We start from the raw sequence: 24,148 nt of genomic DNA, 5'->3' as shown, positions 1-24,148 counted from the left end.
CACATTAGGAGACACAAGAGAGAAAAGAAGAAGAAACCTTTAATGGAAAGAAGCAGGAAACCTGCCCCACAAAAAATAATGGAAAAATTGAGCTCTATGGTTTGAATGAGTGAAACATTTTTAGTGATTGATCTCTTGTGGGTACAGTTATTCGAGTCACGGGCTGGGTCCACCTGATAATCTATTCTGCCCGGCCCTGTTGGATTAGTTCAGATTTTGAAACTTCAAAGTTCTGAAGTTTTTTGAGTTTTTGGAAAAATTTTGAAAGTCTCGATACTTTTATTTTAAGGGATGGAATATCTTGAGAGTTTTTCTTTGAGGTGAAATTCAAAAATTGTTCTTCAAGAATTTTAAGAAAATCAACTGCCCTGGGCGAAAAAGTATTTTTCGACCGGTCCGCCGGGCCTAGTCATCAAGTCAGCCTGAAATTAAACAAGAAAGAGTAAAGGTTCGCTCAGAGATACTAGACGCTAATGAATGAGACTAAATGAATGAGTCATTTATATGATTTCAGGAAACTGGACAAGATAACAGAGAATACCGTAAAACCTGTGATAGAAAGGTCTCTAGCTTTTAACTTTGAGCCACTTTATCTCAGTTCCTGTCAGTAATATAATAGTTTTGTCAATTAAAAAATTGTTTATCATAATTTCATGAACATTTTATCAGTGGACAGATTTATCATATCTTGCATAGGTGCCAAGAAAAATGAGCTCAAACTTGACAGAGCAGGGGGCCATTCTATTACAGGTTTCACGGTATGTGAATTGAGGACTTGATATGTTCTTTGTTGACTTTCTGGCATTTCCTCTATGGAGGCTATACCTTTGCACGGTGTTTTTTCCGGGACGTTTAAAAAAATATTTTTGAGTTCGCGCATTTTTTTTGGCATGCAGACCGTTCTTAGCAACTCGGCCGTTCAAATTAAAGCATGTGCGTCGATACTCAGAGCGGTCATCTATGGTATTCGCGTTAGAGAGCATTTACTTTACGTCCTGAAAAAAACACCGTGCCTTTGTATATTTTGATGTTACTCATTGACTAGAATTAACGGTTCTGAACAGTTAAAAATGACAAAGCGGAATAAAAATGTTTTATTTCAGTAAAAAAGTTCTATCAGACAATTTTCCGAACTTTTTCAGCACTGCATATCTTCTGAAAATAAATACAGTTTTTTAAATATTCTTCAGAATTGAAATTACCTTGGTCTCCAAACAATTGCTGATTCTTGATTTTCATCTCACGAATGTTGGTGAGTCTATGTCTCAGTTGATCTGCCAAGACTGTCATTTCAGTCGAGTTCTGCCGAATCTGCTCTTTTCTCATTTTGAGAAATTCTATCTGGTTTTCAAGTGATTTCATATCTGAATCATGTGATTTTTTCCAGTTCATCAAATCATTTGCCACTCCTTCAATTTGCTGAACTGACTTCTGTTTGCGCTGAATAAAAATCAATTTTAAAAGTGATACAATTCTTTGTTGATCTTACAACATAATTTTCCCTCTGAATTTTCTCAATTATCATTCCAACATCAATGAAAGATTGCAGATCGGAACACTGTAATTTGAGTCTATTAACAAGTGTTAACACTCTTCAAAAACCTCTTTATTGTGACTGTTCTCTTTTCTAGTTGATCCCCACATTTGAGACATTCCGGCTCCAGTAGTTTGCGTTTCGAAATGAATTTGTTCTTGAAAATAAAAACAAGACACTGGAGTTTCACTGCTTTATTCAATAAAATTGATTTTAATGACATAAAAATTTTATAAAAATCTTTGGGAGCTTGCTTGAAGTTGAGAAATCTTATGTCTGGTTTTTCCCGACTTTTTTCATAAAGTTTTAGTTTTCAAAATACTCTTCGATTATGTTCATATACCAATTAGAGAAAAGTTTTTCGGGGAATCCAAATAAATCCCCATATTTACTTATGAACCGTCCGTAAATCTTTAAAAAATATCTTATCATCCTAAACCAAAAGATACCTGAAAACAAAAACCCTGGAAGTCTAATTAGTATCTACTAGTACTCTCAGATCTCATGGAGAGGCATACTTTGGTTATCCAAAAAATATGAAAGCTGGGAAACAATTTAATGGTTGGCTTTTTTAGTCAACCATTAAAGCTCTAATGAGAGGCCTTCAAAATTGAGATTTGGATAAAATTTGCTTAGACCCTAAATCTGGCACGGTATTTATATTGAAGGGAACATAAATGGTAGCCTAGAGTAGTGCCAGTCAAGTTCCATTTCTAGGAAATTCTTGATTAAACTCCCTAAACTCAGTCACGAATATGTTCAAAAATCGTTTTATTTGTCAAATAAAAAAAAAGAAAAAATCAAGAAACATCATCTTCAGTTGACAAAAAAAGAAGTTACAGTAATCCATGCATCATCTTTGAAACCGAAACTATTATATTGTCTTGGGACTTGGGAGACCACTTGGGAGATCATCGGATTTAATGAGATTTTCATAGAAAATATGATTTCCCAAGTGGCGCCAAAACACCACGCCGCACTTGCAAAGCGATGGGCGGAGCGTCGGTGGGGGGAGACGGGAATCAAAGTACGCAAACACCGAGTCTCACTTTTTTTATTCCGACAATATTTCTCGTTTTTCTAATACTCTGAAATGAAAAAATAGTAAAAATATACATGTTCGACATTTTCGATGAATTTCCGAGTTCTGCCAAAGAAAGCGTGTTTGACGACGTTCAAAATTGTGCACGGGGGTAAAATCGGGTACATGGATTTGAATCGAGATTTCCCGCTTTTTTCAGTCGCGAGCGGTCGAAATTTCGCTGCGTAGCGACTCACTTAACGTTAACTACACTGCGAGGTTGATACTGAAATCTGCCATCCACACACGCGCCGCGCGGCGATTTCAGTATTTATAGCGCGATTGTCCTGTGTGAAAGATTTTACCGCCGTGATTGTGGGCTGCGTGTTAGAGGTGATTATCCGATGCGAGTTGGTCAGAAATTTAACTGATTTTCTTCGAAACAATGTTTTTCGAAAATAATAACTTTCGCACCAAAACTTACAAAGGGGCCTGCGACAAGTATTGCAACTTTTCAATTTTTTTTCAAAGGAAATTAGTTGAAACAATGATTATGATTATCTTTAGGTATTGTTATTCAGTTTCAGATGTATGTGGATGTGCACCTTCCCTTGAAATAAACTGAGTTTTGGATGAACTGATCGGGATGTTATTTGAAAATTTGTCGTTCCCTCCATTTTGAATGAAACCGCGCCGCACTTGCAAGCTGCTCCGCCCACAGCTGGACAAATGTCGCACTCTCTCTTTTATTATTTTTCTCGGTATTTTCCTGTTTTCATCCGAACTTCCGCTACTGTCCTTAGGCTATTCAATTTTTTTTTCTTTTTCAACTTCCTCCTCTCGTACCTATTTGTCACCCTTCGTGCTTTTATTGCGAAATCGCTCACAATCTGATTTACTTTCCTTCCAAAAACACGATATTTACTCCAACAAACATTATTTTCAGAGTCAAATCTCTTCTGGGGAACCATGAAGCATCTCACTGCCTCTGAGGTTCGTTCGACGTTCATCGAATTCTTCCGTGAGAAGAAAAACCACACCTATGTTCATTCATCGTCGGTTATCCCACACGATGACCCAACACTGTTGTTCGCCAATGCTGGAATGAACCAGGTTAATTTTATTTATTTTTATAGAAATTAATAAGATTTATTTTGTAGTTCAAACCACTCTTTCTCGGAATTGCTGACCCAAACAGTGACTTGGCAAAACTGAAAAGAGCTGTTAACACCCAAAAATGCATCCGAGCTGGTGGAAAACACAACGATTTGGATGATGTTGGAAAGGATGTCTACCATCATACATATTTTGAGATGCTTGGAAATTGGTCATTCGGAGACTACTTCAAAGTAAATCGTTGATTTTCGGTAGCAATATTATTTAATTTTTTCAGAAAGAGATTATCACATGGGCCTGGGAACTCCTTACTACTGTTTACGGAATTCCAGCCGAGCGTCTGTACGTTTCAGTTTTCGGAGGAGATGAGGCAAATGGGGTTCCAGCTGATTCCGAAGCCCGCGAGATTTGGAGGTCTGTTGGAGTCCCAGAGGAAAGAATTTTGAACTTTGGAATGAAAGACAACTTCTGGGAGATGGGAGATGTTGGACCATGCGGTCCCTGCTCTGAGATTCATTATGATCGAATCGGAAATCGTGACGCCTCTCATCTTGTCAATGCCGATGATCCAATGGTGGTTGAAATCTGGAATCTCGTCTTTATTCAATTCAATCGTGAGGAAGGAGGAGCTTTGAAATCTTTGCCAGCCAAGCACATTGACTGCGGTCTTGGACTTGAGCGTTTGATCGCCGTAATGCAAGACAAGACCAGTAACTACGATACGGACATTTTCCAACCAATCTTCGAGGAAATTACCAAAAAAAGCGGTGTTCGCGCTTACACTGGACACATTGGAGACGAAGATAAGGACGGAGTTGATATGGCGTACCGTGTTGTGGCTGACCACATCAGAACTCTTACCATTGCACTTTCTGATGGAGGGCGTCCTGACAACTCGGGAAGAGGTTATGTTCTTCGCCGTATTCTTCGTCGTGGCGTTCGTTATGCTACTGAAAAATTAAATGCTCAGCCCGGATTCTTCGCTGCCCTAGTTCCTGTTGTTATCTCTATTCTTGGAGACACTTTCCCGGAACTCAAGCGCGATCCAGTCACAGTTATGGATATTATTAACGACGAGGAGAAACAATTTTTGAAGACATTGTCTCGTGGACGTGTTCTCTTCCAACGCGCCGTCGATTCTCTTCCAGCCGGAACAAAAACTTTCCCAGGAGATATCGCATGGAGATTATACGATACCTACGGATTCCCGGCTGATTTGACCCAGTTAATGGCTGAAGAAAAGGGACTTTCCGTGGATGAAACTGCATTCGAAGACGCTCGTAAGAAGGCTATCGAAACTTCTTCGGCTGGAGCCGGCAAGTTCCGCGACACTCTTGATTTGGATGTTCATGCTTTGGCTGAATTGCAACAAAAGGGAATTCCAACCACTGATGATTCACCAAAGTATGCTTATTCATTCACCGGAGAAGGCTCTGAAGCTGTCTACAGTGAGTGATTCAAATTATCGTCTGTATTAGTTTTTGTAATCTTAATCCATTTCAGAATTCGAGCCATGTGTCGGAAAAATTCTTGCTATCCGTCGGGACGGCAAGTTTGTGGATCAGCTAGTTGCTGGAGAAGAGGGCGCCGTCCTTCTCGATCGTACCAACTTCTATGCCGAACAAGGAGGTCAAATTTATGACGTTGGAGTCTTGAGTAAATCAGGCGATGAGTCAAATGAATTCAACGTTAGCAATTGTCAAGTTCGCGGAGGATATATTGTTTTGGTTGGTTCCGCCGAAGGCAGCTTCTCTGTTGGAGATAATGTCAATCAACGTTTCGATGAGGACCGAAAACAATTGATCATGAAGAACCACACAGGAACACACGTGCTCAACTATGCTTTGCGCAAAGTTCTAGCTGATTCTGATCAAAAGGGATCTCTTGTTGCTCCGGACCGTATGAGATTCGACTTCACTAACAAGGCCGCTATGACTCCAGAACAAGTCAAGCAAGCTGAAGAATACGCCCAACAGTTGATTAATGCTAAAGGACAAGTTTATGCTAAGAATTCTCCTCTTGAAGATGCAAAGAAAATTAACGGCCTTCGTGCGATGTTCGATGAAACTTATCCAGATCCTGTTCGAGTTGTTGCTGTTGGAACTCCAGTTGAACAACTTCTTCAGAATCCAGAAGCCGAGGCAGGACAGAACACAACCGTCGAGTTTTGCGGTGGAACGTAAGTCTTCAATACTCTAAATTCTCTAGAAAAACGTGTTCATTTTCAGTCATCTCCAAAACGTTTCACATATCGGTCGGATTGTTATTTCTTCTGAAGAAGCTATTGCTAAAGGAATTAGACGTATCGTCGCCTTGACAGGCCCTGAAGCCGATAGAGCTATCGCTAGAGCTGAGCGCCTCGAAGCCAGACTCGTAGACGAATCAAAGCATGCCAAGAATCAGGAAATTCTCTCCAACAAGGACAAATTCAAGGAGCTTCAAAAGAAAATACAAGAGATCGTCGATGAGGCCAACGGTGCTCAGCTTCCATACTGGCGCAAGGATGCACTTCGGAAGAAGGCCAAGGATGTTCAGAAGGACATGGATGGTTACTCAAAAGCCCAACAAGCTGCCGTTGCCGAGAAAGTTCTCGGAGAAGCTAAAGAACTCGCCGCTGCCGCAGAACAACCACCTGTGCTTGTACATGTATTCGCATCAAACGCTAACAGCAAAGCCATTGATAACGCTCTGAAACTGCTTAAGGACACTAAGGCTGTGATGGCATTCTCAGTAAATGAAGATACCGGAAAGGTTTTGTGTCTTGCTAAGGTTGACAAGGTAAGTCGACAAAAAACATCTATTGTCGGATTTAAAAAAGTGACACCTGAAAATCTCGGAGACAGCGCTCATGTCGATTTACGAGGGAGAGGAGCGAAAACGGATAATGTAGATAACAAATTTATTCATGTGAATTTAGTGGGATTTTCTCAACAAAATTTTGATTTCTTGTTATAAAAATGATCGTAGCATCTCCAGAATCTATTTTTAAGCAAAAAAACTAAAATTAAACACGAAAGTAGCTCGAACGAGCCGAAATTCTGAAATATTACGCTTTTGCCGCACTTTTTCGTAGATCAAAAAAAGCAAAAGTTCTCAGGTGTCACTTTTTTTAATTCGACAATAGCTGAATATATTGTTGAATTTAAAAAAGTGGAACCTGAAAAATTTCGCGGGCGGTCAATTTTTGAGGCCTTGCTCCAGAAACACTACGGTAGTAAACGAAAATTATTTCTGTAAATTTAGTAGGATTTTCTGGACAAAATTCAGATTTCTCGGTATGAAAATGATCGCTAGCGCCTCTAGAATCTGTTTTTCATCGAAAAACTGAACTTCAATGGGAAACTGACTCGAACGAGCCGAAAGTCTGAAATATTACGTTTTTGCCGCGCTTTTTTGTAGATCAAAAAAAGCGACGCCTTTCAAATTCTCAGGTCCCACTTTTCTTAATTCAACAATAGTACATTTTTGCGTTACAGAGCTTGGTCAGCAATGGATTGAAAGCCAACGAGTGGGTCAATGAGGTGTGTACCATTCTCGGAGGAAAAGGTGGTGGTAAGGAAGCCAATGCTCAGTTGACCGGAGAAAATGTGGACAAGTTGGATGATGCTGTGGAGCTGGCTCAGAAGTTCGCACTTGCTGCTATCAACTAATTGTTTCTCTAAATTCATTCAAGGTGTCTAAAGTTATTATATTGCTTTCATATTTCATATCCCGATTTTTCCTCTATTTATTGTTGTCTGTTGCATTATAGTTCTCGCTCCCCCCAGTCATTTATATCTTTTCCCTATTGGTTTTTGTTGGTGTGTTGGAAATATTTATGCAGTAAATAGAGAGGCAAAACATCTTTTCAAAAACTCTTTCAACGAAAACAGCAATTTTGAGTGGGTTGGGGGTGACAAGGGACAGCTGTTTCTCATGATCAACACCTTTCGACCGATTTCAAAAAAGCGAAGAAGTGCGCTTTCCGTCTCGTCAACCAACAAGTTCTAGAAGATTCCGAAGCTGTGCCACGTCATTACACAACAGCTAAATGTCTGGACAGATCCAATTTGCGGTGATGGGCGAGCAGCAAATTATTACAACGGGGAAGAGGGGACCGGCGGAACAAAAACTGAGAAAAAAGAAAGACGAACGGCAGGATTGCATTTTATGATGGAATCCAGATGGATGTGAATGTTTTGGACAGAAAGTGGGACATTCTGGAAGTTCAATGAAGCCATCAAATAAAAAAATAAATTCATTTTGAGAAATGGGACTCCCTGGTTTATTAGTCACAGCTTTAAATCTAAAAATTGTAATCCGAGTTAAAGAAAACTTTCATAAGTATGTCGAAACTCCACTTTACACTAAAAACTCTGAGCCAGACCTTTGGTCCGTTCTTTTCAGAATGATCTTTTCACCAACTTTTTTTTTTCAAAACACCACGCCACCGAAGCTCCCCCGCACCTTCTCCAGCTATTTCATCCAAGAGAATCCAGACGTCCAAGAGCAATTGGCTCCCCGGGAGCATCCCGAAAGTGGGAGGAGCTTGAGCATCTGATAAAAGAGAGAGTAGACGAGAGAAGAAGCTCATTGACACTCAGAAACACACACACTCCAATCGCCATGGCCAACCGCACCACTGCCGGAGGAATCGGATTCGCTGTCCGCCAAAAGGTAAATTTTTAGGAATCCGCTGATAATGCTTTTATCAATTTGTTTTCAGCAAGACTCCAAGTTTGTCAAGGAAGAGGCTACTCTTCTTCTCGAATGGATCAAGAAGTGCTCCGGAGAGAACATCTCCACTTCCGGAGAACGTGACAACTTCCACAACCTTCTCAAGGATGGAACCCTACTTTGCAAGTGAGTTATCATATCGATTCTTTCTATATTTCTCTAATAAACTGTTCTAGGGTTGCCAACGGGATCGAGGCTGGATCAGTGAAGAAAATTCAGAAGCCAATCTCTACATTCGCTTGCATGGAGAACATTAACGCCTTCGTGGAATTCGCCAAGAAGCAAGGAGTTCCAAATGAGGAGACATTCCAATCTGTCGAACTTGTCGAAGGACGCGATCTTTTCTCCGTCTGTGTCACCCTTCTTTCTCTTGGCAGAGTTGTGAGTTTCAACATAGAATCTGGAAAATCTGTGCAAAATTTTGTTTAATTTTCAGCTCCAAAAGGCCGGAAAGACCAACCCATTCGCCTAAACGTTGCAACATGTTCAATCGATTCCAACTCCCGCTTTCAAATTGATTTTCCTTATATGGCCAAGCCCCTTGCTTTCCTATGTCCACAACATACCTTCTCATGCCCTAATTATAAGATTTCTGTCGCATCCTTCTTGTTGTAAAAAAAACAAAAAGAAAGATAAACGGCCTCTGATTTAAAATCTGGAGATTTCTATGTCTCTGTTTCTTCCGAATTGTTTGTTGGTTGTTTGGTCAACAAAGTTCGGATGTGCTCCATCCCGATCACTTCATCTTCTTTCCTCTTCACCAACGGCACACGCAGCTGTTCCAGAGCGGTGTAACTTTTCTCAGATACTCTCCGAAAAGTGAATAATCTCCCACATTTCGGGTGTTTCTCAAAAACATTAATGGATTACTGGGGGCGAATGGCACTGGGCGTGCAGGGAGCTGCTGCGCAAAAATCAATCAAGGTAGAGCTAACAAGGGAATCAGGTCCACAGATCATCTTGAACAAAAATTTTGTTGGATATATCTGAATAGACTTTCAAGTACGCTGCGTTTAAAATTCCAAACCGTTTCCTACACAAGTTTCGAATCAAATTCAGAAATATCCGTTTTATGTTCATTACGGTACATACGTCGTACTGAGTATGAAGTTTTCTATTCACTCGGTGAATAAAATGTAAAATATGTCAGGTTGTAAAAAACAGGCTCCATTGATGGGATTCTGAGATTTTCTTTCAGGCTCAAAGTTTAAATAATGTTTAAGTAAAAATTTGGAATAAAGTTTCTCAGGGGCTTCGGATCTCCGATTTTGAAAAATTTCTGAAATTGTAGGTGGAGGATTCGTTTTTTAAAATCTACTTTGAGCTTTATTTTTTGTCATACCAGCCAGAATTCAGCAACTTCGAAAGATACTATGCCCGTTAATTTGTATTTCAAAAAGAGAATAATGACATAAACCGGAAATTCTTTGATCCAGTCGGTTTTTCGAGGAGTTCCGAAAGTCCGTTGACAGTCCGTCAACGGTCAGTCAGTTCTTTTTCGGCTGCCTGGTGATCTCATGCCAGAAAAATTAGTTTCCATCATCATTCTATATTCTAGTGGAAGAATGAAATATTGTTTTTTGGCTGATTTCGAATCAAAACTTTAACGTCGGTTTTTTAAAAGTTTGCTTTCGAATGGGTTCCTATTGTCCATCGACAGTCCGTCAACGACCCGTTAGTTGTCCTTCGGCTGCCAACTAGCAGTCATTCGCCAATTTGCGTCTCGGTAGCTTTCGTTTAGCAGTTTTTCGGAAGTTCTCATTTACCTGTGTTATGAACTGTTGAGTTGAACTTCAATAACATATTATGAAAAGTTATAATCATTGGTAAACTTTGTCTGCAAAATGTTCCATGTATTTTTTCGAAAAAACTTTCTTTGATGGCTTAAATACATGCCTATTTTTTTTACATTTTTCATTAATCTAAATTTCCTACCCGCAATGATCATCATGTCAAGTGATCATTCAACAAGCTCTACAACATTCATAACCTTCATTCTTTTCATCTTTTCTTCTTGTTTTTTAGGACTGCCCACCGCGTGGGAGGAGTATGTGGGTCAAATGAGCCGATTGAAAAAGTACCAGTGCATCATATCAACAAATGATATCAGTCGATAACTGGGTGAAAACAACAACAAAAAATGTGTTTTGAAAACGTTAGATTGATTGATTTTTGGTTCAGAAATTGCAAAAAAGAACCAACAAAACTCTTCTCAGGGTATTTCTGAATATTTGACATGTTGGGATTATTTATGAACTCTTCAAAGGGATCTTTGCTGCCATTGTTTTCTTCCCTATATGGTAATATTGACCAATTGGTCGGGACGTTTTCTCTTCAGATTGCGCTGTTCTTTTGTCGGCTGACGACGGCGGAGAGAGTATTACTGCTTTCGGCGGTGTCTGCTTTGAAGCGTGGCATATCAGAAAAAAGACAAGCAATCATGCAGAAGAATATATATCTACCAGATGATCATAATTGCCGTTTAAGTAGTTCTTTGCCCAATAAAGTCTTTAAAATATCTTTTGTTAGAAGATATAAGTTGGCTTATAAGTTCTGCTGCTTTAATTTTTTTCAGAAAAATCAGGGGTTGGAAGAGGTGTTGTCCTTCTCTAGTTTTGAATATCCGACATTATTTTTGTTTTTCAAGTTTCATTATCTTGATTTTCTTGCGTTTTCAGTTAATTTTTTCACCAACAAAAAATTAAAATTTCCTACTTTTTTGGGGAAAGGCAACAAAAAACTCGATGAAAAGCAGTGTCAAACGAGAAAATAAATACGGAAGATTAAAATATTGTTAGGTTACTGTAGTTTTCGTTGTGGGACCTTCAGTCACGGCCACCGCCGTCACACTTCGACAGCTTTTTCTGCCGTTAATTCATCTACATCCCAGTTTTATACATATTTAATTCCATTTTCTTTGTTCTCCTTTCCATTTCCATTTCTCCACAACTCCTACCCAATTTGAATTTCAAAACTGTTGTCCATCTTTTTGAAGAGAAAAAAGAAATAGAAGAAGAGGTTGCGAGCAAGACACAGTCCGCCAATCGTCCACTTTTCTCTTTTCTCTTCTTCTCCCAATCCTCTTCTCCTTCTTCTTTCGTCTTATTCCGTCTCTGCCTGTGCGTTTTCTTCTCACAAACACTTTTTTCTCTTCTGTCTCCTCTCACTCACTTTCTCTTCTTTTTTTCCAGCCCCATTTTCTCCGATAATTGTTCTTTCACTGTGTATGTGTTGTGTCTGTCCGGTTTGTTTGCCACCTCCTTTCCGTCCTTTTTCCCTCCTTTTTCCATATTTTCTGTTTTCCAGGTGTACTTTGCAAGTGATAACAATTGTCATTTTGTTCGTTTCCTAATCCAGCCAAGAATGTTACTTCTTCTTATTTTTCTTCGTCTCCTTCTTCTGCTACCATATCTACAATCTTGTCTCTCAGCAGACATTTTACGATAACGGACCAATCGTTGTAAGTAAGAGGCATCTGCCACGTCGCAAGTGATGTAATAGGCGAAAAATGAAGGATTACCAGAAAACAGAACCTGGATTACCAGAAGACAGAACCACCCATTCCTCTTTCTCTGCATGACATGGCAGATTTCACCTTCTAAAAGGTTGCAATTGTGTACTTTCCCTTTTGAAATCCCTTATCAACACGATGACTCAATACGTTTTGTTTTGCGACCCACATAACAAGCCCCGCCCATTTTCCCGCTGCGCCTCGTTTTCAGCCCGCCTCTTTTGCTGAAACATAGGGAATGATTTCATCACAGTTTCGAGCGACACATTGATTTATTGACAGTTGCGTTTGCCTACTGATTATTCATATAATTATTCTGCAATGGAAATATTTCGATAATAATGTGTTGAAAGTACTGAAAATTGCTGCTTTCAAATTTGAATTCTTCTGCGTCTTTTGTGTCCTTTCGTGTCTGTCGTCTTTTTATGTTTTCAAAACATACCGTAACCAGTGACGTGTAGTGTCGTCAAACGATATTTGAATCTCCAGATTCTGTTGACCGAAATATATTGTTGTTTGACGTCTTTCAAACAAATAAATCTTGTTCATTTGATATCAGTAAAAGGTACAACATAACCAGAAGATTTTGATTCTGGCTTCTGATTTGAATTCGTTTTCAGATCTTGTCTTCAATATGATTCTAGTCTTTTCACATGGTCCCAATCAAGACTTTGCAGGTTGCGACCGTGGACCAATCAGTCCGTTCTCTCGAATTTAAGCTCAGCGACCCAGAAAATGCTATTGCCACTAGACTGCCTAGGCTTACCTTTCCCAGAAGGACCCTAATCAAAATGCTGGGAGACTTGGTCCCAATTCAAACTTCTAAACCCACATTGTGTCACTTTTCCCATAATGTATTCTTACGAAAACCCTCGCACCCATCAATTATCCCATCAGCAGGTAGCTCTTTTCTGCATACTCATCGTTCTCAGAGTATAATTAACAGGGTGTTAAAAATACTCCTTCTGGCCACCTGTCGTTTCTTTGTTCACCATGGGACTCCAATCCATTCTATTCATGTTCACCCTCTTCAGCTCATCATATCTCATCAAATAACCAAAGCACACAACGGGCGGTGCAATTGGAGAAGATGACCACTCCCACTAGTACCTTTTCCATCAACCTTTCCTTTCTTTATCTTTTCTCTCTCTCTCTCTCTCTCTCTCTCTCTCTCTCTCTCACATACACACACACTCACTTTCTCTGTCTTCTTATTATAGTGGCCCTTGTTGCGTAATTTCTCGGTTGACCTTCTCCCCCTTTCCTCATATTATGTTTTCTCTTCTTTCTCCGCAACTGTTCGTTTCTCCCGTATTCCTCCGCAAGGTTCATTACGTTTTCCGCTTCATGTTCTCGATATACCGTCTTCTTTGAACACCTATATTAAATAACACAAGACCCTATCATTTTCAGAAATCCTTTATCCAATAGGAGCACAAAAATGGATCGAATGCCCGTCGGTCAACATCAACCACAGTATCCATCAGAGAATCAAGACTATTTCTACGATCCGGAAATGGCGGTTCGAGGAAACAGAAACCACGTTTCCGACATGCGTCGTCAGGAGGATCGTATGAATCGCGAGCTGATGTGGGAGGATCCAACTCCACTGGTCCCATTCTTCGCTACAGAACCACCATCATGGGCTGATATCCAGATTAGTGGAAGACCAATTCAGCGTCCATTCCACCGCTCACCAGCCAAGTTCAATACATCAACTTGGCAAGAAGTGAAGAAGGAGGACGTCTTCAGCACTATGGGAATGTGGGAGGCGCCACCAACAAAGAAGCAACAGCACCATCCGGCTTCTGTTCGCCAGCCACCACCAGCTCCAAAACACGACGTCTTCGAGAACATCGGAAAGTGGAATCCAAATGAGGTGCAACAAACTCCAAAAGTTGCTCCAAAATTCACTCCGATGTCTCTCAACATGATGATGACTCCAATTAATCGTGCACCATCGCTCGAGTCTCCAACGACTTCATTGGAATCCTCTCCCGAGGAAAAAAATAGCTGGACTAGCTTCGAGCTTCTTCTCAACCCAAAGTCGAGCCGCTCATCTGATTCTGGATCTGAGTACTCTTCTCCAATCGATCCTTACGGACACTGGAACTCAAACTTGCCAAAACACTGAACACTCCAACCCGATCTCCCACCCAATCAATTCAACACTCGGTTATTATCAATACAAAACGGATTCTTGGCCCCATTTTCAACCTCGATTCATCGATAGTCATACACTTTCTCTAATACGGCTAGTCATTATGTCAGGTGATATGCAATGCTGTTTCATTTCTTCTTGTTCTATTCCTTTCTTTTAACATTAGTCGAGCGATCTAGAACTTTTTGAGTCTTCTAGGCATTTTATCAGTGCAAGTATATTTTCACAATGGCTCAGAAAAGTCTGAATCAAACGGTTACAACTGTATAGCTGTTTGATTCTGAAATTTTCAGTACAGAGCCATTTATACTGTTCGGACCCTTCCAAAAAAACGGATTTTACTCGAATTCTGCACTTTGTAAGAATGCATGTTTTCGAAATTTCCGATGTTTTGCCTGCGATAGAAATTCAAATTGCCAGAATTCAAGTATTTATCCGTTTATGTAAAAATAACAACCTAACCAATACGCGTATCCAAATTTCCCAACAACTCAACCCCGTTGCCTTTTCTCACCCAAATCTAATCTTCTCATTTATTCTTCTTTACATGTATTTCTGCTAAAAACGGTTCCATCGTCCAAATCTCTTACCAATTTGTGATTCATGTCCTAATCCCCTGTTACCATAATCCCTGCTAGTATCTTCAAATCTCTCCTCTTGGGTTACCAAAACCTTGGCTGTGTGCAATGCCCTTTCTTCCCATCCAAATCTCTTTCTCTTCATCTTTTTCATTTCTCTCTCATCCTGTTACGATGTCATCACCCCGATCTGCTACTGTAGTCCCTTTTCAACCTCTAGATTTTTAATAACTTCTACGGTTCATCCCCCCCCCCCCTCCATAATCGATTCCTATCGCCTCTTCGCGGTCTCCGATTCTTCTCCTTTCTCTATCCATCACTTTACTTGTGATCCCACCGATGTGTTCTTTTTATTTCTGGTTTTGCCCTATAATGCCTTTTAATAAACATTCATTTTCTCAAAATCTCTGCTTGAGTTTGAAAAAAAGACAGATAGTGTAAATTAGAAGGTCCTCTTTAAAAGAAGGGCCCTTTGAGAGGAATTTGGAAAAAAAATAGAAAAGCCCTTGCACTAGAAGGGCCTCCCGTCCAAATCCGTTGTTTGAAATTGAACATTTCTGTAAAATGGCCGGAAAATGAAGGACTCCTGTAAATGAAGGGCTCTTCAGAGATACTTTGGAATATTAGCCGGCCCTTCTAATACAGGTTTTGAGGTAGACGTGCTTGGTCATAAACGAATGCTGGACACATTTCAGGCTTTTAGGTTTTCAGCTAACTGTTAATTTCTCCAGAGCTTAATGATAGCATTCATTTTAACATCTCGGAAACCAATTCACCACTTATTGAAAATATTAGAAAGATAAACAACAACAAAACTTTCAGCATATTAAATACTTTATTCTCAATGATGCATTCTTCCAATCTGATTTGATCGAGATCTCTCATAAATTTCCAATTCCTTCAAAAGTCTTTGTTTGGCTCTTTCTTCGTCTTGCTTCGAGAAGTTTCGTCGACGACGGAACAGAAGAATGTGTCTTTCAGGATTGTGAACCATGTAGTGCTCCCATCCCAGTGACTGAAATAATTCAAAAGTAAACTTATGAAGTCATCGTCAGATGATGTGACCTGTGTGACTCCAAGACGTCTCCACTCTCCTTCAGTCAGCAATTTATCTCTGGGAATTTGTTTGGCGAGTCCATGTGGAAGAATCACATGACGATATTCGTAATCATCATCTTCATATCGAGGAGAATAGTAGATGTCATCCATTTTTAGGGTTATTTCGGAACGAGACGAGTGCAAGAAAAATCAGCAATTCAATTCAAAAACAGAGATTCGTCTGTTTGTAGTTCCAAGGTTGAGTCCACGTTTTCAAAGGAGCTTTTGAAGAGAGTTTCCAGAGATTTACGGTTTCCCAAGAATGCGTTTACAGTGATACTCTTTCAAGTATTACGCAATTTTTTCTATACATAAAATTATCATCTTGAATTCAATTCAATTTATAAAGTCGACTTCCGATTTATAATATAGAATTGCTATGAGAAGGTATTCATAAAAAAGAAGCAGAGTAAAAACTTTATTATTGCCATTCTATTGTTTATTAGAATTTCCATCGAAAACAACACTAATTGAACTGGATGGAGTACTTCTGACCCGTTGATTGTATGCGAAAATACGGAATGAATAGCTGTGACGAGCGAAATTCCTCAAAGAGACATGCGCTTTCTCAATATTTGTTGATGCTATTTGCCAGTTTTCCGGTGAAGATCCATCTGAAATTATGAATTTACCTTATGATTTAAAAATGAAAGCATACCAATTGCACAGTACTCAATACAGTATTTCAAGCCGTTCTCTGCTTTCCATTTCAGTCGAACTTCATGATCTCCAGTTACTTTTACAATGAATTCCATTGGAGCATCTGTAGAATTTAGAGCAGATTTTGAATGAAAATCCAAAGATAATTTGAAGAGTACAAAAATCGAGTTCTCCAGGTATTTTGTACTCACAAATTAAGGATTTTGTGCCTTTAAATTGGTTTGTACCCTTGTGATTCCAAAATGTTTGTACCCTCCAAATTATTTGCCATGAAAGTCATGGAAAATCATTTTTTTCATTTTCTGAAATTTTTCAAAAACCCGAGGATTCGCTTAACAATCCTGTTTTTCAAAAATCCTCCTCCGGAAAATGAGCCGATTTTTTATTGCTCGTGCGTTGATCAGATTCTGGATTAGACCGCTGCCACCGGGGTAAAATCGGGTACATGGATTTGAATCGAGATTTCGCGCTTTTTTCAGTCGCGTCGCGGTTGAAATTCGCTGAGTAGCGACTCACGTAACGTTAATTGAACTTCCAGGATGATACACTGAAAGCTGCCATCCACACACGCGCCGCGCGGAAGACTGAAAAAAAGCGCGAAATCTCGATTCAAATCAATGTACCCTTTTTACCCCCGTGCGCTGTTAAAACCTACCAAACCCTGACAAGGTTTCGACCTACAATATTATTTCAATTCCCGACTAAAATCTGGCCATGACCCGCTATAGAGCCGTTTTTGGGCAAGTCCTAACCAGAACCTGTCTAATATCTGTTCATAAACCAAACCTACATCAACTTCTGACCAGAAGTTACAAGCCGACAGTCGAGATCAATTCATATTTTAAAAAACATATTTTTTCCGAGAAATTCTCCCTTCAACTATCACTTCACATACCTGGAACTGAGATTACAGTCAAAAAGGATACACTGGAAGTGACTCCAAACGAATTCTTTGCTATCACAGAATATGCTCCAGCATCACATTTCTTCACTTTTCTGATCAGAAGACGACTATCCAGATTGTTTGTCTGAATATTTGTAGTTTTCGTTCCATTATGTAGTCCTTTCGCTACCTGTATTTTAGCTCTTTTTGTATCGACTGCTGGTCCATACCATACTACCGTATAGTCCGTGTCTGAAACAGAAGATAATATTCAGAAAATGGCTCAGTTACTAACGAGAAGAAATTATGGGTGTCATCTCTACATCATCTCCTTCAACTACTTCCAAATCTTTCATTTCCTCCACAACGACTGGCCTTTCACAAGTCGATAGCTCTAAGAGCACATCGAAATTTTCAGTTGATGACGTGGCAACATCGAATGCACTTGGTCCATACTTAACATCAGCTTCATCGACTCTTCGCTGCCATTCACGACGGTATCTAAATAGTTTTTAAACTAGAAAAAGAAAAGTATGTCGATGCGATTACTGTATCTGTTCAGCAAAGTTTTCTCCAGGAATTTCAGACATTGTTAAGAAATAGTTCGGACATTTTCCAATAGTACCATCGGATTTTTTGACATTTGCATATCCGTTTTTTACATCAAAAACTTGGACCTGAAATCAGCTTTTTGATGTCAAATATTGGAGAATTTTTAAATATTATGCGTGTGTGAAAAATCGGAGTTGTGGAAGAGAAAAGCAGGTGGCCGTGGCCGAAGCTTTCACAGCGACGACTACAGTAACCTTAAAAGACTTTTATTTTCCGTGTTGGTACTCTTGTTTTTCACTGATTTTGTCCAGTTTTCTGTTATTTTTCCCCAAAAAAGTCAAAAATTATAGGGTTTTATAATGAAAAAAAAATTGACTGCAAACGCACGGAAATCGAGAAAATAAATCCGGAAAATAAAAATGTTTTAAGTTACTGTAGTTGTCGTTGTGGGACCTTCCACCTCTCCGATTTTCTTTGTATCAGAATAAAATCTAGGTTTTTATTATTCGTTCGGCCCTATCTAATCACCTTTTCATCAGTTTCCAAATTCACTTGATCATCTGTAATCTTGATGAATCTTCCGTTTCCCGCTGCTTCTAACTGTAAAATGCTTTTCTGTTTTTTTTGTCAATAGTTCGTTTTTCTATAAATTTGGCACCGCATTGCACAGCACCTCTTCTCTTTTTTCTATGTTCAGAATACCACTTCAAGCAGAAGAAATTTATTCAAAAAAAATACACGAAAACATACTGTCTGTGTTGTGGTGATGAGAGGAAACGAAGGAAAACAAAAGAGCGCTTTAAAACAGAATTTAAAGAACAAAAAAGAGTTGTGTGTGATAAGTTTTTGTTTTTAGTTTGTTTCTCAAAAGAATTGATTTGGACAGTTGGGAGTGAAAATATTATGGACAGTTTGAAGAGAATCGAAAAATGCGCATGCGAGACAGAGAGAGAGAGAGAGAGAGAGAGTTTGTGCCTGGGAGAGAAATAGAGAAACAGCTCAATGGATTCCAGATATAATTTGCATATACATCACTGGGAGAGAAAGGGAAAATGGGTCCGGTTCGAAGGAGGAAGAAATCGGCGTTTAGAAAAAAAGAGAGGAGGGAATTATACATAGGGACCTAGATTAGAAAAGAGGAAATTGTTTTGTACCCGTTTCAAAGATAGACATTTTCGAGAAAAACAAATAGAGAGTTAGACTTTTTGGGTTAGAAAAAACGTTAAAAGCAAGTAGAAATCTAAGAATTTGAGACGAGAGAAAACCTGCGAAAAAGCTCAGAATTGAAGAAATAGAGACTAGCAAACGAAGGACTGACTTCACAAAACGGGAGTGAAAAAAAAAGAAAATGATGAGGTTAATGTGATTAGAAAAGATGCAATTGTTATTAGTGATTAGTTACAGTAATACAGCACTCATTTCGAGTTTCCAACCGGTGGAGGAGAAGTTGGAGACTTGGCTGGCTTCTTTCCAAATGAAAATAATGATTTTGATTTGCTTTCTTTTTTTGGAGATTCAGCTGCTTTCTTTGATGTGGTTGCTGATGATTTGGCAGTGGAAGACGACGCTTTTTTGTCATTTCCTGATGGTCCTCTGCAAAACATTTGATTTATCTATTTTGGATTTTGTCTTGTCCCTAAGAGAATCACAAGATGCTAATGCAAGACTCATTAAACATTCAAAATGATAGTCCTTGCTCTAGGTGAAGCCCACCCAAACAGTCAACTTTGAGCTCATTTATCTCGATTTCTGTAAAATATATCAAACCTTAGCCAATTGATAAATTGTTTATTATAATATCAGCAATATTTTATCAGTGGACAAATTTTCGATATCTTCCCTAAGAATCGAGATAATTGAGCTCGAAGTTGACGATTGAAAAACGATAAATTCAAAAACTCACAAGCTCATATTTCCCATTCCACCAGACATGTCATCACTACCACCCATAAATCGTTTTGGATCTACGAGAGCAGCAAGAAGACGTTTTTGTTGATCAAGTTGTTCACTGATTTTCCTATTCCACTCGTCTTTTTCCTCTTGGGTCTGAGCATTGGCAATGAAACTTGTTGGTTGAGTTGGATCCGAACTTTTGATCACAAATCGAAGTGGATCATCTGCCACTTGTGGTTCGAAAACCATCTTATTCACCTATAACAAATCAGTTTTCGAAGAGGAAATCCTTTTTGAAATTAAAACTAACCATAATTTGATTCTTGAAGATGTAAGTTGGATTTCCAAACTCTTTCTTTGGTGGAATGTGATCAGCGATAATGGCAGATTGTTCGAACAAGAAGATTCTTCGGTCTTTTGGTTTTTGAGTGTTTCCAGCAACAGATTCACTGATCTGAAGTGTTCCCTGATGGATTAATCTTCCTTGTGCTCCAAGGTTTCCGTCAAAGTTTTGAAGACGTCCGACTTGCATCATATCGTCACAGGCCTTTGGAACTACATGCATAACCTGAAAAATTCTCGAATTAGAACTGTTCTGGTGACTAATTAGCTTGTTTGTCTATGATGCTAGTGAAAAAATATATTTTTTTAGGCCGCGCCTCCGGCGCTTCAAACAGATGGCTGGTGCGACTTCGGCGCGATTTAACCTATTTATTTCACTTTTTCAAAAGGTCACGTCAAATTATATTTAATTGTCAACCTCTTTAAAAATTTATATTTTTTATACACGTAACGGAATGTATCAATAAATCAATAAACATTAGGTCACGTCCCCTCCTTCTGTCCACGTTGAAAAAAAACTCGGGTTCTTGTGAAATGGCACTCTTTGAACATTATTGTTGGATAATTTTCACAAGCCCTTCTCTCTGGTAAGAAGCTCTTTGCATACGCTTAATTTTTTTTGTTCATTTTCTTTTTGATCTTTCGATTGGTCGAATTCGAAAAAAGTACTAAAAGGCCCTAATGGTCGCCATGTTTTGGGGTTCATGGCTAGGTGTTTTTCACTGAACGTTCCCCTCGAGCAAAAGATTCTATCAAAGATTAAAAGAAATGAACAAATATCCATAAAAAGCGTTTGTAAGGCTTCTTATCAAAGAAAAGGAACTGTGGAAATTATCCAACAATGGTCCAGACGCAATTAAGTTGCGACTCTTTGTTTGTTTGTTTGATATTATATTTTTCATCAAAATTGTGTTTTTCAGTTGATTTTGACCATTTTAAAGAGTCTGGAGCTCGACTGTGCAGTTTCCGATCACTGGAAACTTTTGGAGGGTGTAAAACTGACCTAAATTTAAAACTTAGCATTCATAGAATTTTTGAAAATTCCGAGTTGCATACTTCTGAAAATAGTCAAAATGGCCGAAAATCAACTTTAAGTATGTTCTCTTATATCTTAATGACCGGTACTGTAGGTTAGGATATTCCGGATAAACCCCTTTACATTTTTCATTCATTCAATTCATTGAACTAATGCCAGGCTATTCAGAAGTCGACAGACTGACAGGGGGACCCTTACAAAACTGCTATCATGGTAACATTTAATAGCGCTTCCAAGTATCGCAAAAATATGTATTCTATGAAAAAAGTTTTGGAATACACTAGATTCTGACTTGAAAAAAAACCCATTTGAAAACAATTCGAGAACAATACATTGAATAGTGGTGAAAAACAAGTTGGTTATTTCATATAATTTAAAGAATACTTACCCCCAAAGCCTTCTTCAAAACATCAGGTCGATCCTTGGCTCGTTCGGTGAACTTGAGAATATCCTTGAGCAACAATTGATACTTCATAATTCTTTGAACCGGTTTGATCAGCAAGTCACATAACGCTACTTTGTGTCCTAACTTGGCTTTCGTGTCGGCAAAGAACCCCTCGAAATCATCCTGAGCCAGCAGATAATCTGATTTTGGCTTGTTCTGACAGTACTTGACGTATAAAGTGTGTAACCGTCTCTCGTATTTCACGAACGCCTGTCCTGCTGCTTCATAGTTTTCCGTGCATTTCTCGATCTCTTTCAGGAAACAAGTTTTGTGAAAGTCCAGAATTTGAGCGATATTGGCAAAAATGATTTTGTCCTTTCCAACAAGATCAGCTGGCAGATCCATCTTCTCTAGATTTCCAATGTATCCTTCGACAACTGACGTCAAATCTTTTACATAATCTTGCTCTGTCTCAACGAGTTCCATCAGCACATACGATCTCTTAAATCTTGCCGTCTCTTCTGGAGTCTTCTCGACTTTCTCCGGTACTTCAGGCTCTGCCACGTCGGAAACTGCCATCGGATCGTCGTTCACATCCTTCTCCTCCATACTGTTGTTTGTGATGGTGATATTTTCCATTGGGGGTGGTAAACAATCCTCGGCCTTCTCGTCTTCAGCAACAACCACCGGAATGACGGTTGGCGATGATGATGTTGGCCCGTGGGTTGGAGTAGAAGAGGATGGAGTCGAGTTGGAGTTTCCGGCAGTCGACAGTTCTCCAGATGAAAGAACACCGATAGACGATGATTCGGCTGTCTGAAAAACAAGGATTTTCATTAAAAAGAAAAAACCGTCTTAAAAAAGATTCGAGGAAGTTCAGAAAACCAAAACGGTGGCAAAAATAGAAAAAAAGAAGTCTAACTTACATGTCCGTTAGCAGCGAGTGGAGACGATGTAGATGTAGACTGCCTGGTTGCCGGGCTGTTGTTGTTTGACGACGAGGATCGCTCCTTGCTCGAGTTTGCGAAGATTCGTCTGTAAATATTGAAAATAAGCGGGACTTTGAGGGATTTATGTTCTAAGGGAAAATATATTGGTAGGTTTTGGGAAACAGGGAGTGGACATAAAAAAGTAAGAAGAAAGATGGGAAAGAAGAAGAAGAAGAAGAATGGGTCGAAGGAAGACGAAGAGGATGGGGGAAGAATAAGGAGGAGCAAATTGGAATGAGCCCCTCTTTTCCATCTTCTTCTTCTTCTTTCTTATTCTTATTCTTCATCTCCTTCCCTATCGCTCCACGCGTTTTTCGAAAACATCAGCTAACTTTTTTTTTCGAATTTTCTGTCTCTTCTTTTTTTTTGCTAGTAGACGAGGAAAGTTATTTTGCGACCGCTAGAAGGAAAAGAGGATTCAGAAGAGATGATAAACGTATGCAAATGTGTGGAAGCCCCGTTTGAACCAATTCGAGAGAAAAAGTGGAGGAGGAAGAACGTTGATAGTTTCACAAAAAAAGAAGAAATTCTGCTTTAAAATACAACAAATATCAGTTGCCTTTGGCCCACTTTCTACACATACAATTATTAAATAAGTAATTTGTACTTGCAATTCTGACCAATGAACTACAATACCTAATTATTGTAATTGAATTCATTTCAGACTTGTTCTCGGGATTAAGAAAAATGCCTGACCCTGTTGAATGGGTAATCAAGGATTGGATGCCAATTAGTTTTGGCTCTCAAACAGGAAAGGGATCAGGATGCACAAAACAAAAAAATGAGGAGAATGGGGAAAAAGGAAGAAGATGATGGAGAAAACGAATAAGAAGCGACGAAGAGAGAAACACGATACTACGAATTAGGAATGCAAAAAAAAGAAGCAGCATCGAAAAGAGAAGTGAAGCGCGACGGCGACGAAGAGACAGGAGAGAAGGATCGATGCGGAGAAACGCGCGGTGAGCCTGAAGCTGAAGGGAGCACGAATACACATTGCAGCACACACACACAAACAGATATTAGAGCGGCGGCAACCGCTTCGGCCCCCGAAGAAGAAGAAGAAGACGTCGACACAAAACGATGAAACGAGGAAGAACGGAGCGGCGGCGGGTCGGGAGTTTGGCAGTGGATACGACAAAGTGATGAGAGTGTGGTGAAGAAAAAAAAGAAGAAGACGAAAAAAAAGGCGCCCAAGCACTTCAGATAAATATACATATATGGTAGCGACGACCGACCGATTGGACCACTCTTCTTCTTCTTCTTTTTTCTTTTCCGCATCATTCCCAACCACTCCAGTCAGTACAACAACACTGAAAACGAGAAAAAGAAAAACTCTGCCGCAGGGCAACAACACAAACTTTGCAAAGAAGACGAAGAGAGAGAAAATTCGGTGGGGTCGTCGAGCTTCTCATCTGTCTCTTCTTGCTCAGTTGGGCGCCGACCCCCACCGGCTCCAAAAAACATCTAGTGTCTATTAAATTTGATTCATTTCAATAGTTTCGCTTTCGGATTAGATATTCCAGGGTTTCGGCTGAATTATTTGAGAACTAAATTGAAGAAGATTATTTCGATGGAGGAGGAACCAACAAAAAAAAGAATTGCTCAGGTAAACGAAGCGGAAAAATAACTGAGGAAACAGGAAAAGAGTGACGGAAGAACCCCGAATTCTAAGA

At 39.4% G+C, this 24,148-nt stretch overlaps 6 protein-coding genes across 6 annotated transcripts; 3 read left to right on the top strand and 3 right to left on the bottom strand.

The window, feature by feature from the left end:
* Positions 1–1,138: 1,138 nt before the first annotated feature.
* Positions 1,139–1,653, bottom strand: CBG12086 (the record flags this gene model as incomplete). The annotated part of the gene is made up of 4 exons (XM_002646322.1): positions 1,139–1,155; positions 1,203–1,440; positions 1,490–1,558; positions 1,603–1,653. 4 exons carry the CDS (start codon positions 1,651–1,653, stop codon positions 1,139–1,141), a joined length of 375 nt encoding a protein of 124 aa, XP_002646368.1.
* A 1,871-nt stretch (positions 1,654–3,524) lies between these two features.
* Cbr-aars-2 lies at positions 3,525–7,321 on the top strand (the record flags this gene model as incomplete). The annotated part of the gene is made up of 6 exons (XM_002646321.1): positions 3,525–3,668; positions 3,716–3,904; positions 3,949–5,119; positions 5,175–5,850; positions 5,900–6,449; positions 7,148–7,321. The coding sequence occupies 6 exons, from the start codon at positions 3,525–3,527 to the stop codon at positions 7,319–7,321; spliced, it is 2,904 nt and encodes a 967-aa protein (XP_002646367.1).
* Positions 7,322–8,276: 955 nt separating this feature from the next.
* Cbr-cpn-3 lies at positions 8,277–8,859 on the top strand (the record flags this gene model as incomplete). The annotated part of the gene is made up of 4 exons (XM_002646320.1): positions 8,277–8,327; positions 8,377–8,513; positions 8,564–8,768; positions 8,824–8,859. 4 exons carry the CDS (start codon positions 8,277–8,279, stop codon positions 8,857–8,859), a joined length of 429 nt encoding a protein of 142 aa, XP_002646366.1.
* Positions 8,860–13,339: 4,480 nt separating this feature from the next.
* CBG12082 lies at positions 13,340–14,032 on the top strand (the record flags this gene model as incomplete). Its single annotated transcript, XM_002646319.2, has 1 exon — positions 13,340–14,032. One exon carries the CDS (start codon positions 13,340–13,342, stop codon positions 14,030–14,032), a length of 693 nt encoding a protein of 230 aa, XP_002646365.2.
* A 1,446-nt stretch (positions 14,033–15,478) lies between these two features.
* Positions 15,479–15,846, bottom strand: CBG12081 (the record flags this gene model as incomplete). The annotated part of the gene is made up of 2 exons (XM_002646318.1): positions 15,479–15,652; positions 15,703–15,846. 2 exons carry the CDS (start codon positions 15,844–15,846, stop codon positions 15,479–15,481), a joined length of 318 nt encoding a protein of 105 aa, XP_002646364.1.
* Positions 15,847–16,167: 321 nt separating this feature from the next.
* Positions 16,168–23,134, bottom strand: CBG12078 (the record flags this gene model as incomplete). Its single annotated transcript, XM_002646317.1, has 11 exons — positions 16,168–16,349; positions 17,291–17,530; positions 17,574–17,779; positions 17,828–17,955; positions 18,359–18,430; positions 19,264–19,423; positions 19,734–19,981; positions 20,034–20,291; positions 21,490–22,302; positions 22,413–22,521; positions 23,112–23,134. 11 exons carry the CDS (start codon positions 23,132–23,134, stop codon positions 16,168–16,170), a joined length of 2,439 nt encoding a protein of 812 aa, XP_002646363.1.
* Between the last annotated feature and the right edge of the window lie 1,014 nt (positions 23,135–24,148).

Source organism: Caenorhabditis briggsae, assembly GCF_000004555.2.
Source record: "Caenorhabditis briggsae complete genome, chrI, whole genome shotgun sequence".
NCBI classification, from domain to species: Eukaryota; Metazoa; Nematoda; class Chromadorea; order Rhabditida; family Rhabditidae; genus Caenorhabditis; species Caenorhabditis briggsae.
Note: the sequence above shows the minus strand (reverse complement) of the source record. Positions and strands in the feature narration are given on the sequence as shown.